The 16,757-nt window shown below is 42.3% G+C and overlaps 1 protein-coding gene across 3 annotated transcripts in view; it reads right to left on the bottom strand.

The window, feature by feature from the left end:
* The window catches only part of PHLDB2 (pleckstrin homology like domain family B member 2), a 68,289-nt gene that overhangs the window by 37,648 nt on the left and 13,884 nt on the right, over nucleotides 1-16,757 (bottom strand). For all 3 annotated transcript variants that reach the window (XM_074159407.1, XM_074159416.1, XM_074159425.1), the window contains exons 4-6: nucleotides 7,633-8,016; nucleotides 5,072-5,215; nucleotides 4,051-4,188 (exon numbers count right to left, since the gene is read on the bottom strand). In XM_074159407.1, coding sequence (XP_074015508.1) covers nucleotides 4,051-4,188; nucleotides 5,072-5,215; nucleotides 7,633-8,016 — 666 coding nt within the window. The remainder of the gene's footprint in view (nucleotides 1-4,050; nucleotides 4,189-5,071; nucleotides 5,216-7,632; nucleotides 8,017-16,757) is intronic.

Below are 16,757 nucleotides of genomic sequence, written 5' to 3'. Positions count from 1 at the left end.
GGAAGTCATAACTGTAAATAGTACCAGGAACCTGAGGTGCTATTCCACTTAAAACAATACCAGCATTATTGTACACCAACAGTACAGTAACATGAATGACTGCCGCAGTAATTACAGGAAGGCAGGTCAGGTGGCAGGGCAAAAGGGAGATGGCTCACCTGCTTGCTTGTTTCTGGATACTGCCCAGCTCGGCTCTCTCCAGAGCAGGCTGCGCTGAAAGCAATTTTGTCGATATCTGTATCAAAGCTCTTTCCTGGAGAGCTTCAAGCTGTACCTGTCAAATTGTGTTACTAGTGACTTATCAGGGCTGTCCCTGCATAACTGGAACTTGCAATTGATATCTTAAATGCTGCTATTCAAATACATTGTGGGTCATCTTTTCCTGTGGATAAAACCAAATATGCAGTGCAAATATGCCGTTAAAAAATAAAGAAAGAATGAATTATCAGCTGTGCTCAAGAAGCACAACCATGAAGGCAAAGCTAGACTCTACTCCATACACTAACACGATTTCCAGCATTGCTGAAAGCACAGGCCGTGCCAGACAGCATTCCCATTCCCCAGCTCTGGAAGGAGCTACCCCAGCCAAGACAACAGAATCCTGTCGGCACTTGTACCTGGCAGAGATGCACCACAGCCAGAACTACACTGAGTTCTGCAACGGTGCTGAAAGGCTATGTCATCTTCTTTTCAAAACAGCAACCGCTCATAGCTCTTATTTCCAAAACCTAAGTAAATCAACACTAATTGCTTCTTCGTTCCTTACAATGTGTGTGGTGGCATACTCACAAAAGCCAGGGAAATGCTTTCAGCTCACCACACGGTGTGCACTACATTATCTTCCCCCTTGGTTTGTTCATTCTTCCTCACCATTAGTTGTGTGTTCAGGCAGGGCTGCGCACAGGACTCAAATGAGATCAGAATGCAGCGTACCATATAACATACAAGCCCACTATGCAAAATCCGTTCCTGATTTACCAGCAAGGTACTGGGACACAGAGATGTTGTACCGCAGCAAAGAGCACGCTAGCACAGCCCCAAAACTGACCTCACAACTCTCCCTGCCTTCAAGTATGTTTTCCAGTCAATTCTCTAGCCCTGCAAGGGCTAGAAACTGTGGCTTTAAAACTGCGCAGAAGTTGGCAAAATCTTGTGTCCTCATCTAAATGAATTGTGCACAGGGCGTTAATATAAAATAAAAATAAAAATAAAAGAATCAAGTAGAATGTGGTACAAGAGCTTAGACCTACAGTCTATTTCAAGTACACAACACGGCCCAGTAGTTTATGATGGCTGTAGTTTATGATCTCTCTTTTTAAGAACTTCACAAGTTTTGCAAACAGGTGCATCGGTAAGGATGAAACACAACCAGGCGGGGGTTTCCTGTCAAACAGGTGCCGAGATCAGTGGCAAATTCCAGGAGATGCTGAAGTCGCTCCAGAGACGAGTGCCATCATGTATGACGCTAATGCCCCAGCATCATTTCGTGAGCGAAATTAACTTTCCCTCTCTCCTCAAGATGACACTGTGCAGCGTATTCAGATATCACTCTCTTACTCTGACAGAAATGTAACCACTGTCCAAGCGATGGGACCTGACAGCTTCTTGCCAGAAGGCACCACCAAAACCAAGACCACTGATATTATCAGGGGTGAAATATTCAGGTAACTAGAAGAAACTGTGACCACTGTGGGGACACTGGGATGCTTGTTCTTGGAAGAAACAACACAAAAAGTACCATCGGCAGGGTGGCAACTAAGGGCCAAAACCCAAGCCTTAATTCTGTTAAGGAGGTCATAAATTTCAGCAAGAAGGACCACCTGCTGCCTCCACCCAAGCACCCCTTTTCTGGGGGGGTTGGGTACTGTACTACTACAGCGCCAAGACGTTGCCTATCTTGCATCAGATCTGCAGGGCTGCAACCTTAAACATACAGACACACAAATCAAGATTTTAAAAAAAACACTGTTGTTTCAAGTCAGCCAGAAGTTTTATTTGTTGACATGAGTGCCATCTGTTTTGCTGGCTGACACTACTTTCTCCAGAACACTTCAGCTGTCACTTCATATTTTGCCTGTTTACAGAAGCTTGTCTCCTACTTCTTTTTTAAACTTCCACTTTTATGCAAAACTTTCAGACATCTTCCAGAAGAAAATTTGCGGGCTCTCTTAAGAGTTTATTTCTACAAAGCTAATTTCTGTATTAAGTAAGCCATGGCTTTAAGCCTAGAGCACGCACTCACAGCTAGGGCTTTTGTTTGTTTGTTTAAAAAAGGAACACAAAAAAAAAGACAACTAAAATATTGTAACTGATCTGACTAGTGGCATGCTTCATGGCAAAAAAAAAAATGTTTTGCATGAACTTGCTTTTTAAATAACAATAGTGCTTTTTCTAGGCTGCTTTTCATGTTTCAGTTCAAAAAACTTAAACTAGACCTGGCACTTTAATTTTCTGACTGCTACACACTAATGTTCCATCATATGACTGCAAGGAAATCTAAACAACCTAAAGGTTTTAGAATAGATTCCACTAGTTTCATTGAACTTTGAGGTTACTAGGGAACAAATACAAAAGGCAAAAGATCTCTTGAATTTCTGGGTAGGTTATTTGCTACCACCAACCAAAACTTCTAGCAGCATCCTTCTGGAGGGTATTTGCTTGCACCACCCTATCTGCCATTACCAACTTTAACCTCATCTTTATACTAAAAAACAAGTATGAAACATGTTCCATGGACAACCTAGAACGTGACCACAGGCAACACCGAAAGCTGAAGGATCACTGAGGGGTACGTGAGAACAAGGAAAAGTGCAGGCCAGAAAGTCCAGAAAAGTTCAAGCTTAAACTGGATGCGTATTGTCACTCCACAGAGCAGAAAGCTGACAGCACCATTCTCCTTCTCAGACACAGGCTTGATGAGTACAGCTGCAAAACAGCGTTCAGGCTCATGACAGAAATTGAAGACAAAAAGTTCAGAATAAAACAATGCAAGCTGTAAGGCATGAAATAAATGGGAACTGTGAAAGAGCTAAAAACATGCAGCTTATCTAAGCAAAAGCAAATAATGCAGATGACTCTCAGATATTTCTGGAAAGCTTAAAAAAAACAGGGGGAGAGACTAGTTAGAGTATTTCCACAAGTGACAGGTTTAAATTATGAGGCAGAGGATGAAATTTAAAAAGGAAACATTACTGTCTGGAAGCCCTGGAAAAACTTCCTGACCTTGAGATATTCTTGGCCGTGGCACATACCCCGTGGAAAAGGGAACTGCCCGCCTGGAGAGGCCAGCAGAGAGCCTGCCGGAGGGAACCAGCTCTCCCGGGTTTGGGGTGGAGAGATTCATCTGGCAGGCCCTTTCCATTTCTGAACTTAAAATCTTATTATAGTGCTATCCAATTTTGCAAATATATGCTTATATATACTTGCTGCGTATTTGACAGCAATTAAGTATCTGACTGTACAGGAGAACTAATTAATTCCTTTGACTTAATCCCACACAGAACGCTCCACAGTACTGAATTTGTCAAACAGCAAACAAAATAAACCAACATAATTGCTTTTAAACTACATACTTAACAGATGTCTTATATACCATTCTACATAATATTAGACAAAGCCATCTTCTGAAACCTTCTTTCATTCTATTCGTTTGCTGATAAAGGATTAATTTTTTAATTTTTTTTAGTTCAAAATATATAACCTACAATGGAGGACAGTGGAAAAGTTCAATTTATACTATTCTTTTAAACAGCAGATAACTCACATCCAAGCCCTGTATGGATATTTTTATTAATCAAAAATATCTTCACAGTAGGACAGGTCTTTTTCTTTAAGCATACTATATTTTGCTTGTCAAGCATACCTTGGGAAACAACACTGTTACAGGGAGATGATGGTGAGACAACTATTTTTTTTCTTCCATATTTATCAAGTAAATTTACTTCTAGACAGTACTTCATAAAAAAGCTTCCATCAATATGTTAACCATACAAATGTATTTTGAAGATCAAGGGGAACAGAGAATACAGCTAGCTAAGATAACTCAATTACCTTTGTCTTTTCACCAATAACATTTCTCTCCAGCTCAGCTATTTTTCTGTTTAGATGATCCAATATTTCCTTCTCTTTCAGCAGCTCTGTTGTTTCAGATTTCTGTTCCCCATCCAAAAGGGCACATTCCATATCCAACTAGGAACACAAAACATTTTTCAGAAGCAGTCCAGATTAAGAAGAAATCTTGATACACATTATTTTCTGGGCTAAGGGGGTGAGTTGGTGATTATTCACAACAGAGAAACATTTTAAAAATAAAATAAAAAATAAAAATTAAGTTTTACTCCCACAAAAGAAAGTTTAAAAAAAGAGATCACAAATCTGAGAAAAAGTAAAACTGCAACATAAAATACTGCAAAATAAAGTCCAAACCAACTTTAGTTTGAAGATTCTTTTTTCCAAAACCTTTTCTTTTCTAACACTTCTCCTCTGTGCTTCCTCCTGTTATGATACTGTACCAGCTCTCTGTGCCCAGGCTCCGTAGGAAACCCTTCTGGAACAGCTGTTTCTTTCCTGTCGCTGATAATTGGAGCAAGCACAACCCAAATGCCTGGCCAGCTTAGTCTGCAACTGTGAGATTCCAGAAGTCAAGAGGGTGCCAACATACCCCTGCCACTGTAAAGCCAAGGAGGTTTGAAAGGAAGTTGTCTCACTTCCTTTCTCTTTAAACAGTCACAGGAGATACCACTATAAAACTCCCAAGCGACACAAGGTATTTGGATCAGTTGCATGACCATTCTACAAGCAAGATTATTCTAATTCCATTTAGGAGTATAATGGTTACAGCTGGGAAAGGCTAATCTGAGCATCACATCCACTTCCCTGCTGGGAAAAAATACCCTTCGTAGCAGGAGACTGCCAGGTCCATGATTCTGTGCCTAATTCTGGTGGAAAAAGCACAGAATATGAAGGCTACATACATCTGTGAGTTCCCTATGTACTTGCTGAAGCCATCAGACTTATGCTATGTAGACATACCTAACAAGCAAGACATTTAAAACCAAAACATATTTCATACCTCTCTCGAGGATTCATCCATCTGGTCATTTAAATCTTTGATCTTCTGCTCAAGTTCTTCCAAGTTATTTAGGATTACTATGCGCTCCTCCTCCAGTCGACCAAGCTCCTGCCCTCTTTGCTCATCACTTGTGCATTCTGGTATCTGCAGTTGCACATTACAAGAAGTTCATTAGAAAAAGAGTTAAACAATGTCCTTCCTTCCCCCTTTCATATTGTGTTCATTTTAAACAAGTACTGTACTGCTGGTTTTGAACCCCTTATGTATTTCATATCTACTATATTCCTATTTCTATATTTAGAAGGTGTACAAGAGAAACAAACATGATACTTTACTTCCAGGCATTGGAAGTAAATACTATACTTAACAATAAATGCTATTCATGCTACAAGAATTATTAAAACCTAACCTTTGAGAATACTTTACACGCTGCGCTATTTAGGTTATAAAAGTCTAATTTTTCCCTTATAAAAATAACACAGATAGATGAAGATGCTTTTTATGTAAATTTCAGCTGTTCATATAATAAAAGCCAGGAGGTAGGATAGGACGTTTTTGCAGCCAGCCATTAAGATGGGCAGCTTCTGTAAAATAAGGACAAAAGTTGGTTCTGTCTCCCCCTTAGCACTAAGGAAGTCATACACTTAACATTGCTCTTTTCATTGCCGTTTACTTACTAGATAACTGTGCCAAGAATTAAACAACATTATTAAGAAAATACCTGTGATCTTATACCAGCAAAGGCCAGATCAAAGAGTATTGAGTTTCAAATGTATTCTTCATGTTCATCTGACCCCAGGGGCTTGTGATCCAATTACTCTGGTAAGGCTACTCGCTCGTTGTCCCCAGTCAGAATTTAGAAGTGGGCTGCATAAACCACTGGACCACACAGCCTTGCTCAGCTACTGAATGGCTATTCTGAGAGCGGGCATTTCATCCTGGGACAAATCTGATCTTGATATTTTAAAACAATGAGCTGTGTTTCATTAACACAGTTGCTTGTTACTGCTTTTCTCAGGGCTTAGCAGAACAGCCTTTACAATGAACAAATGAATGGTATTCCTTAATTAGCATTAGTAATCCTAGCAGGAAAGCCTCTTTTTGTCCGGTATCCTGTTCAGATAATGCTGACATAACATCTTCGATTTCAACTTCCTAATAAGGGTTCAAAATAGGATCTCTGACTTGCACAAAGAAAGCAACAAACGGGAAAGAAATGCAAGACCACGGTAACTTGTAAATGAAATGTCTTACTACCTTTTCAACATGAAAAGACCAAGACATAATATCTCGTTTCTGTTCAACATAATTTCACACCGAAAGACTCAGCAGGGATTTCCAGAGAGATAACCCTTTATAAGATAAAAAGTTTTTCTATCAATCACACCTCTCTTCCTCTACACATACTTAACATCTTTATAGTCAATAGAAGTGTAAGTAGAGTTTAAATACAATTCATGCTAAGCATATAACCATGCTGAAGCTCATACAGTGCGTAAATAGCAGTAAAAAGGAGAGACACAAAGTATTTTGAAGGTGTGAACTTGTTAAACAGAAACCTGCTTTTATGGCTTTGCTTGGTCATCTTATGCTCCTGATTCTAACTCCTGAATACAGTTATTTAACGCACTGCCTGTCACCAGGACTTGCTGCTGGTCTGGCGCACCAAAGCCTAGGCACTGACTCAAGATGACGAAAGGCTCTTGTCCCACCCCAGAGGAGGTTGCTGCTGCCCTAGCTGAAGGAAATTGTTAGTAATGCTGCGAGCTCGGTTTTTTAAAAGGACAATTCCCCTTCAGTAACAGAACAGCAGGATGAAGCACACAGAAAAGGAGCTGCAGCTTGTCAAGTGCAGGAGCTGGGTCAGAGCAGCAGGAGGCTGGCTGCTGCCCCGCACCCCATGAGAGGCAACAGCTGATTTGACAAGTGGCCCAGGTCCAATCCTGGGAAAGGAGACAGGACAGTAAATTCAGCTCAGGCAACTCCTCTTCACCCGCCATGCAACCGTTCTGGTTTGCCCACAAGAAAACATCCTCCTCTTACAGAAGACAGGAGCCCCAGGGTGGGAGAAGACGGCAGAGCTTCTCTTCTCCCCTACATCCCAGCACGGTGCCAAGCAGGGTTCCTGAAACCTTCCTTATTTAAGTAGCTGTAATTGTTCAAGCAAATCCTTCTCCCTCAGAAAATCTTAAAACTCTTTCTGAACTACATCCCTCTGAAAAAAACCCAACCAACTTCCAGTACCAACAGCTTTCACAGAAAATGAAATAACTGTTTGCTGGCTGCTAAACTGTATGAGCTCTGGGATTAATTCTCACACCTAAGCCATCCTAACCATTCAAGGCCAGGCTGGATGGGGCTTTGAGCAACCTGGTCTAGTGGGAGGTGTCCTGCCCATGGCAGAGGGTTTGTAACTAGATGATCTTTAAGGTCCCTTCCAACCCGAACCATTCTATGATTCTGTGATTCTAACCATGGCCCCTGTCAGGACAGCTGACTCCTAGAGGAGGATTTCAAGCTGTCAAACCTAGATTGTACTCTTTCCTCCTACAGAGCATTACCTTTGGTGTGATGCTTAGGTAGGACGATTCATTGGCATCCTTCAGAAAGCCTGGAGCAGGGAAAGGTGGAGGCTTCGTGCTTTCGTTAAAGTGCTCATCAGCTCTCAACCCTCTAGGGGAGAGGAAAGCAGAAGTGCTGCGACTGTGGTTGCTCAGCTCCGAGAAATCCGAATCACTGGCAGATGATTTCAACTGGCTTCTGAACCTCGTTTCCAGATTCATCTGGGAGTCTTCAAACACTGAATCCTCATCGGAGAGCTGAAGTTTTTCGAGTTCTTTGTTAATTTTTTGAACATCAGCAACTGTTGTAGCTGCAGAGGGGTCGCTGTCAGATTTGGAATATTCTGCACACAGATTGAGGATTGTCTCTAGACGCTGTCGTTCCTAGTTTAAAAAAAGATAATAGCACTAAGTGTCACATGTGAGCTAAAGATGAGGTTAAAAAAAGTTTGCTGGAGGTTTTTTAGGGTTGGTTGGTTGGTTTTTTTTTTTAGAGTGAAGGATTAAAGTCCTCCAGTCGCATGTATGTCTCTAGCACTTAGAGATAATTAACAGATATACATAAATAAATTACAGTGCAAGATGAAGAATCAAAGTAAACATGGAAGAAGAACTTAAGGAATTAAAAGTACATTTCACAGAAATCAATAGCTACTTAAATAAGATGTCCTAACACTTATTTATCTTTCCAATGTAGAAAATTTTAATATTAATATTGTTTATTCAGGTTGTAACCATACTCCATATGCATGTACACAGGTCCAGTGAGCTCGCTGTATAAATCATTAATTGTTCCACTTCACACTTATGCTATACTCCCACCAAGCTGCAAAGTATCACACAGATTTTCCATGAACTCACTCATTCCTGACTTTTTTTGATTTTCTGTTTCGTTAACTTTGATTCCCTTTTTTGGCAGAAACCCACAATTTTAGGAGCATTAACAGAAAAACGAGGCATCACACCTAAAATACAATAGATGTCAAATGCACAGTGAAATCTTTATTTACCAGTTAATTCAAATTCCCTATGGATTCATACTAACAATTCAAACTTGAGAATCTGAATAGCTGTGCCAGTTTGACATGATGTGCTTCAAGTTGCTATAAACATTTAATTCCTAAAGGTATGCATATCTTCCTGCAACTTCTGTCAAATAATTTTTTTTTACCTTTTCACTTTTAAGAGGTAATGCTTTTATGTAATTTCATTTTTCTTTTGCCAAAGAAGAGAAATAATGTAAATAAAAATTTGCTTACCATAAGCCTATTGAAAATTCTGCTGGAAAAAAAAGATCACTGTGAGAGTTCCATGCTTGGCATTAATAGCTGCACTAATGATCTCACTTCTGATTTCTAGGAAATGCTTATTTTTAGTAGTATTTAAAAAGAAAGCCAGAAAACCAAAATCCTCAGCCTCCTTCCCCAGGAACGACTACAGACATATTCGCTTTCCAAGCTCTACCTGGCATTACATTTGCAAACAGGATTTACGAAGCAGCTATTTCTGACAGCCCTAACACTCTCTACGCCCAACAGCAAGTGATAACAAGGATCAAGCAAAGCAGTTTGGACCATGCATTTCCTGCCCTTTCCCTGCAGCAAGCCATGGGAGTTTTATGAAAATTTAACACTACTTTACAAGCACCCAGTTTTTTATACAGCTACCGAGAGACTACCCGGTTGTACGCGCTACACATTCGCATCACCCCGCATCACTCGCAGTTAAGAGCTGCATTTCGGAGCTGGAGAACCCATCTGAACCCATCCATTTCCAAGCACTACCCAACCAAGAGAGCACCGTGAGACAGAAATTTTGCCTTCAGGTAGCTTATTCCCAGGTTCCCACTGCAAGTTTCCTCTGAGGTCTCCTGTAACAGCACCGGCAGAGAGGAGCCGCTAAAATAACGGAGCCTGGGGCAGCAATTGCTAGCTCGTATTTTCCACGAAACGGGTCCAGCAGATTCTGCAGACATCCTTCAACCCCAAACGACTGACATAATTATAACTCCCCAAAGCCTTGTTCCCTCCATGCAACCACTGCCAGACCCTCAGCCTGTTCCCTTACCCCTCCAACCCCGCTATCCTCCCTCTTACTAACTCTTTTGGCCACGCAACCCAATTCCTAAAGCGCTGTGCAAGTCCTGGCTGGGATCACCGGTAATTATGCAGCTCTCCCTGTCATGACGGCACCGGGCCTGGCCCTCTCACACGGTCGCCGTAATGGCATTAGATGGGAAGCACAGCATCAGGATGCGGAGTCCCATCTTTCCCTGCAACAACAGGGTATATCAGGTTACCCGGTGCCAAGCCTCCATCCCTTCAATAATAATAACAATAGGAAATGGCAAGTTTTGAAGCACAGATGCTGGTCATCCTAGTCCAAGCACTCGGGTAAGGGGCTCTCACTGCAAGGCCACCATTTGCTAAGCTGTCATTAAAAAAAAAAAAGGGGGGGGATTCTTTTCCCCACCCCTCAAGTCTCAGATGCTCAGGAAAGCTTAAAAATTGCAGGAAAGCCTCTGCCAGTCTTTGAAAAATTCCTGATGGACTTTCAGACACATTACAGAAATACCGATACCTCTCACTTCTATTTTGACATGTGCTGAGAGGCTTAGGGACAGGAAGCTCTGTGGTTATTTTATACGCTCTATTCTCATCAGTTCATCTTGGCCAACTCATTCCAGTTCCAGCACACCTGCATTTAACTGTTTCCCGCATAAATTTCTGAGTCAAGCAGGAAGCTAGGAAAGCACCCCTGCAATGGAAAGTGTAGCAAATGCAGTAGCACATGGAAAATCCAGCCAATAATTTTCCAAGAAATACCACACAAGTTATTTGTGATGCTGAACACAGCAGAGGGAAAAAAAAAAAAAAAGGTATGTCAAAAGAAGGAAACTGGTTTAAATTTGGCTCTGGTGGGAGGGAGGGGTGTTGAGTCAAGCTATGTAAGCCTGTCAGTGTATTTCCCCATAAAATGTCCTTTCTAACAGACTAAAACATCTTCATGTATTTTCAGTGGATCTCTTACAAGTACACAGGTCTTGGGTGCTTTCTGCCTGAGCAGTTTCACCACTCCTGGCTTTGCAAAGCTACACACCACCTACGGATGGCTGCAAATTTAGGTGCTCAAGGAGAAGGGTGGGATAAGGAGATAATAACCCTCCTCTGTCATTGATTAACAATGATATTAGGGACATCCCTGGCACACTGTAAAGCAAAATATTCCAAAATAGCAAAGATAAATATCTCCCACTTTTTTAACAGCGACCGTGTTAACGATTCCTGGATTTGTTCATCTGGTGCGTGTCACGTATATGAATTTTACAAATGCATAGAGATGACGCTGTAGCTAGGTATCAAGGCAAGACTTGGTTAATCAGCTGTGGCCAGCAGGAAGCTTTTTAGGTAAGTACCATTAGCAACTAGATAACCCCAGATTTCATTAAAAATATATGTGCAGTCTATCCTTTGTGACGCTAACAAGAATTATGGCTAGACCATGCAGCCAAGGCTCCCTTTGCCTGAAGAAGAGGCTGTTGCTCTTTTTGGCCACCAAAGAACAGCATTTTTCCACTGTTGCACTTTAAAAACCTCACAGGCAGGCTACCAACCAGCTCCACAGCAAAAGCCTGGAGCAGCAGCTAGTCAAAAAGGACAGCGGGGAGAAGAGGCAGAGAGTCTGGGGAAGAGAGCAGTAGAAACTCCCCAAATTTTCTTTCTTACAAATCCATTCAGTACCCCATGGGCAAGAGGCAGGAGAAAGGTTTCTCTTTCCTTCCTGCATATCTAAGGAGCTGGGGATTTCACACTTGTCAAGATACCGAGAAGCTTATTTCAAAGCTAGACTTTAACTGGGTCTGAGAACAGCTCGCCAACTGTTCCTCCCTTTCCCTCCAGTTTGCACCAGTTTCTCACTTTGCTATAGTTAGTCTTTTGGCTCCTCAGTTCCCACCAGCAGCACAGAATTCAGAGAAGGCGCCCGTACTTCACGTCCGTCTCCCACAGGCGATGAGCAGGCAGCCTTTCACGGCAGAGGCACCTCCACGGAGAAGCACCGCAGAGAGGCCACCTCAGCTCAGAGCAGAGGACCAGGCTGGCACGCCTCGTCCTTACCTTCCCACTACAGGCACAGGAGAAACAGTGGCAAAACCAGAAGAGATCAGTGGTGGCATGGAGTAGAGCAGGCCTCCAGGGAGGAACCGAGCAGATGACTTTCTGCAGACCTAGCTCCTGTATCTGCAGGCACGTATTCGGCTCCTGAGGAAATGCCACTGCCTTCCAAAATAACAGCTTGCGCTTGCGAATTATCACCTCTCGGCCCTCAGAAGCGTAAGTGCAGGTTTTCAGCAAAGCACTGTGTTTTTGTTCAGATCAGTGCCCTTTTGTCCCTACAGCACCTATGGAGGCGCCCCTTTTTCAAATCACCCTGAGGGCAGGAGCCTGAAGACTAGAGCTCCAGTGCAGTACTTCGCTTCCGTACAGAAAAATAGGTCTCCTGAAACTGATTTCTTCCTGGCTCGTATTGTTCATTTGCATAAAATTTGTAGCTGCAAACATTAAGTATATGTAATCCACACTTTGGATTATTAAAGAATCCGCAGAAATGTTTTGGAACACAACTGAAACTGAACCTTCCTGAAAATTTACTGAGTCATCAGTATTAATTATATTTTGTGGGGCTTTTTTATCCTATTATATAGCACTTGTTCATTTACTAACCTAAATTGATGTTAAGTAACTATTCTGTAACACTATAGAGACCTTCAAATACTAGAGGTGGGAAAAATTATCTTGATCTAGCCTTCGTCTACTTGGCTGGGATTCCTGTAAGAGGTAAGTCACTTACACTTTAACATACAGCTTGGGTACTTTACGTTTAAAAGGTCTATAAAAAGACACAGTGCCAATATAAATTTATAAAACACGTATATGAGGTTTTTCCAGGCTGTATGGGAGACTTACATAAGCTCTATTAACCATAATTTTAAAGCAGTACCACTTTGAAAATTCCAAAATATTTTCATTTTCCCCTCACATGAGCACATCTTACTAAATTGTAATGCATCAATGCAAATCAGGCACAAGGCTATTCTGTATTATTTTCTACTTGCTGAATAAACTGAATGAAATTCTATGTTCTTGTGACTATGAAAAAAATGGACTATGAAATAAGTTTCTTGAATTTTACTATTGCTCTTTTCAGCATCAGTCATATAAGCTGAAACCTCTCCCAGCACAATTCCTGCATCTAATAAAACTTCATTAGCAAGCCTATGTTTACAGATCCTTGCAGACAGCTGGACTATGGAAAGTATCATGTAGATACTGTACGTGTAATTTTTAAGTACCTACCACCACCTAGAGGAAATACATTGTACTGCCAAAAAACCAGCAGTAGAAAAAAAACCAGTTGAGTGCTATTCAAATGAGTGGGTATCAAACAAAACAGATGGCCTTAATATCTATCTGACTGTGTCGCCCGTGCTGTTCCACCCCCGACCTCCCCATGGGCTGAAGAGAAAGACTGCCTTTCAGTTCCAGCAGCTACCACAGCTGGGCTTTTATCTCAGATAGAAAAAAAAGCGTTAGATTTCCTCTTAAAAATTAAAAAAAAAAATAAAAAAAGATCCAATAGCTAACTGAATCTCATTCAATATTCTTAGATCACAGTGATATTTTTTTTCCTTGTTTATAAGGCTCCTGGGCTAACTTTAGCAATATCTAATGCTGACTTCAACTTGTGTAAAGTTTGTATAAACATCCCTACGCCAAGAGGCAATGTCCGGTCAGCTGGGCTGGAAAGGAAGTAGAAGCAGATCATGACCCACCACCAGCCCGCTGCCTGTGCAAGCCCCAGGAGCAACCTCGCACCATCCCACCGGCTCCCACAGCCCACCCGTCCCCAGCGCCCAGCAGTAACGCTGGAGGGATGGGAGCAACGGGAATTCCGGTTCCTCCCGCTCCCCAGGTCACAGGCTGGCAAAACAGAAGAGGCACCAGTCTTCAGCTAGTTTGGGTGAACCCAGCCATAAAAGGCAAATCAAAATAAAGACAGAGGGAGAAACGCCAAATCCTACACAAGTATATACATGTCTTTTCTGTTTGGTGCATGGGAACAAATTAGAACTCAGACGTTTAAATCATTCCCAAAAAAACACTCCCTGCAATACCTATTTTCACTATTTGTACCATTTTTTTAAATCCTCTGTTTATTTCTTTGGGCGATGACAGCAGATCATTTGGCTTCATAGGCAGGCTGAAGCAGCAGTTCAAAATGCAAATTTCCAGAGGAGCCTCTGTCACTTAAAAGGCAAACTAAGCACAAATTAAGCTCATAGGGTAATTTATATGGAAAAGAAAAAGAAAACAAGTGAAAGTAAATAGAAGAGACCAAGGACAGATACTAGGTCAGATTACATTGTGTGCATAGATTCTACTAAAAAAAAGTAAATACATAATCCAGAAGTGAATAGCAGGTATCAAACACAACACCCCAAGACCACTCTGTGCCAGCAGGGTAGCTACAGGGGCAGTGCTGGTGCAATGAAAGATGCTCTACACTTCATATCTGGGCCATAGAGCAGTCTAATCCTCTAAAAAGGAGGGTTATGTTTCCAAGGAAGTTCTCCAAGTAGTCCTACACTTTTCTTCTGCATACCTTGCTTCAAAAACCACAGTATCTAATAGTCTCATACTTGTACAAAGAGAGACTACGTTTCCGCTTCCATTTTCCAACCAGCTAATCAATCTGGACTTTTACTCAGCACTGAAAAGCCAAAGCACACAGTTTTGCTATCCATGGGTGCTTATTTAGTTGTGGGCTTTTATTCACACCTTTCCCCACCCGCCAAAAAAGAGAGACTTGAGCAGACCTGGATCTCTAACCTTTGTCCATCTCGCAGTATACAAGGTCAGACCAAAGTGCTCTTTGGAAGGTCAGGCTGGATATATAAGGACCCTGTTTGGATAGACCCTTGACTAGATGCACACAGAAAGACAAAACTAAAACAAAACCAAAACAGAACAGGCCCTAATGTACAAAGAGCTGACGTGCAGATTTTTTATTTTTAAATCTATTCCTTCTTCTCAGACATCTAAAAACCTATCTATGGCATTTTTCAGACTCTCAGACAATTGGAGGGAGGCAATCTCCTGACATTCAACTCTTCCACCAGATAGTTTTAACAAGGGGAAAGAAAATATTGAGCAGTATCGTGAACAGAAGATGAACTCAAGCAGGAGGAAGTTCCTTCATGTTAAATTACATCCAACACACAAAACAACATCTTCTTTCAAAAACTTTAACATGCTTGGGAAAACAGTAGGCAAATTCTCTTTTTAAAGAATCAGGACTTCAAGGAAGTATTGTCCGGCAAGAAAAAAAAATGGGGGCAGGGGAGAAGTAGTCATTAAATCCAAATATAAAACATTTTAGCACTATTGAATACTGAAACAACCCCCTATCTTCCAACCTTCACCAAAAATAAAAAAAAAAAAAAAAGCGGTTCTCTTTGAAACACAAATACAGTCTACGACGTTGTCTTTTATGACTGATTATCTCAGGTTTTACAGCCTGACTGTCTGGAAAACCCTCTGATAAGAAGCAAACAAACACCACTTTGCACACACAAAATACCAGGACTAGGGAGAAGGGAGGAGATTTCTGAAAGGAATGCGGGAACGGCAGGGAGAAGGCAGCAAGAAGAGAGAGAAATAACCCGCCACCATTTCTGCTGATGCTTCCCACTTTGACGTGGGCAAGCGTAACAACCTTTCCTAAGCCGCCCAGGCATTTCCACTCACAGCTGGCTCTCCTTGCCCAGAGGAGCCCGGCCCCTGCTCCCATGAAGCCGCAGCTTCAAGGGGGAGCCGGCAGAGGTTTCATGGGGCAAAAGGGGCAAGGCAGGGCTGGGGCTTCTCACCTCACACCCGCTCCTCAACTCTACACAGGCAAAGATGCACATTTTCACACCTTGCAAACCAACAGCGTGTGTCTGACAGACTACAGCGGTGAGCAGATCGGGGATGAAGAGGCAGGCTCCTGCCCACCTGCCAGGGTCCTCACCAGCTTGTGTCAAGGACGTAGGTGAGGCGGGAGGGAGACATCTGAGCCGGTCACAAAACTCCAGCTGAACCTGCTCGCAGGTGCGGCTCGAAGCGGGAGCAGTGGCCCTGCGCGGGTGCCAGGCCATTGCTAGTGGTCCCTGATAGGCAGCCCCTGCGTCCGCATCCCCCTGCGCTCACATCCCGCCTCCCCACGGCTTTTCACCCCGGCCTGCCCGGGAAGTGACCTCCCCCGCAGGCTCCCCCTCGGTACGCAAACCACAGAGGTTTAAGAGCATCCTATCCCCATTTTGCTCAAATCCGTGAAGATCTGAATTAAAGCACACAAGTGTAAAGACTTTCTAAAGAGTTACTAAGTATTGCTAAGACTCAGTGACACCAATTGGCGCATCTAAGAGCCTGGGTTTCTATACGGAGGGTAAGATCAGTACAATATGAACGCATGTCAATAGGGTCAGAGACTCTTGTAGCCACTGAGAAAACTTTTTTCAGAGAAATACTAAGTATCCTTTCAGAGACTCTTTCAACAAGACACTGCTTCAACCACCTCTGTGTGTTCTGAAGAGACTTTTTTTTTCCTGCCCAAAAAGTTGTTTCAATAATAGATAAACTCCATTTTACTACCAAATTTAATCCCAAACTGAAGCAGTATGCACCGCTTTACGTTGCCTAGAGACAAACTCTGTCCCCCTCTGCTACACTCCATTGTGGGAGGGGGAGAAGCAAGGAGGCCTGTATTTTAATGAAAATACTCAGAAGAAAAAAACACAACCAAGCAGAGAAAGCTCTGCTGATGGATACTGAACCCCACCAACGTATACCTGACTCTGCAGCACACATGGCTGAGCAGCTTATAGCGGAGTCGCATTTTTTTTTTACCCACTTACCACCAAAAAAAGCGCCATCATCTAAAACAAAAAGCGTTGGATCCCTGCAGTGCAATTTGTGGGTTTTATGTACGTAGACATTTTAACAGAGCCCACAGAATGACTGAATGCAATTTACATGGGTTCCAACATTTTTTTAAGTTGGCTTAATGGTACCGTCTATCCGAGCTAT

The sequence above is a fragment of the Numenius arquata genome, chromosome 1, assembly GCF_964106895.1.
Source record: "Numenius arquata chromosome 1, bNumArq3.hap1.1, whole genome shotgun sequence".
Classification (NCBI taxonomy): domain Eukaryota; kingdom Metazoa; phylum Chordata; class Aves; order Charadriiformes; family Scolopacidae; genus Numenius; species Numenius arquata.
Note: the sequence above shows the minus strand (reverse complement) of the source record. Positions and strands in the feature narration are given on the sequence as shown.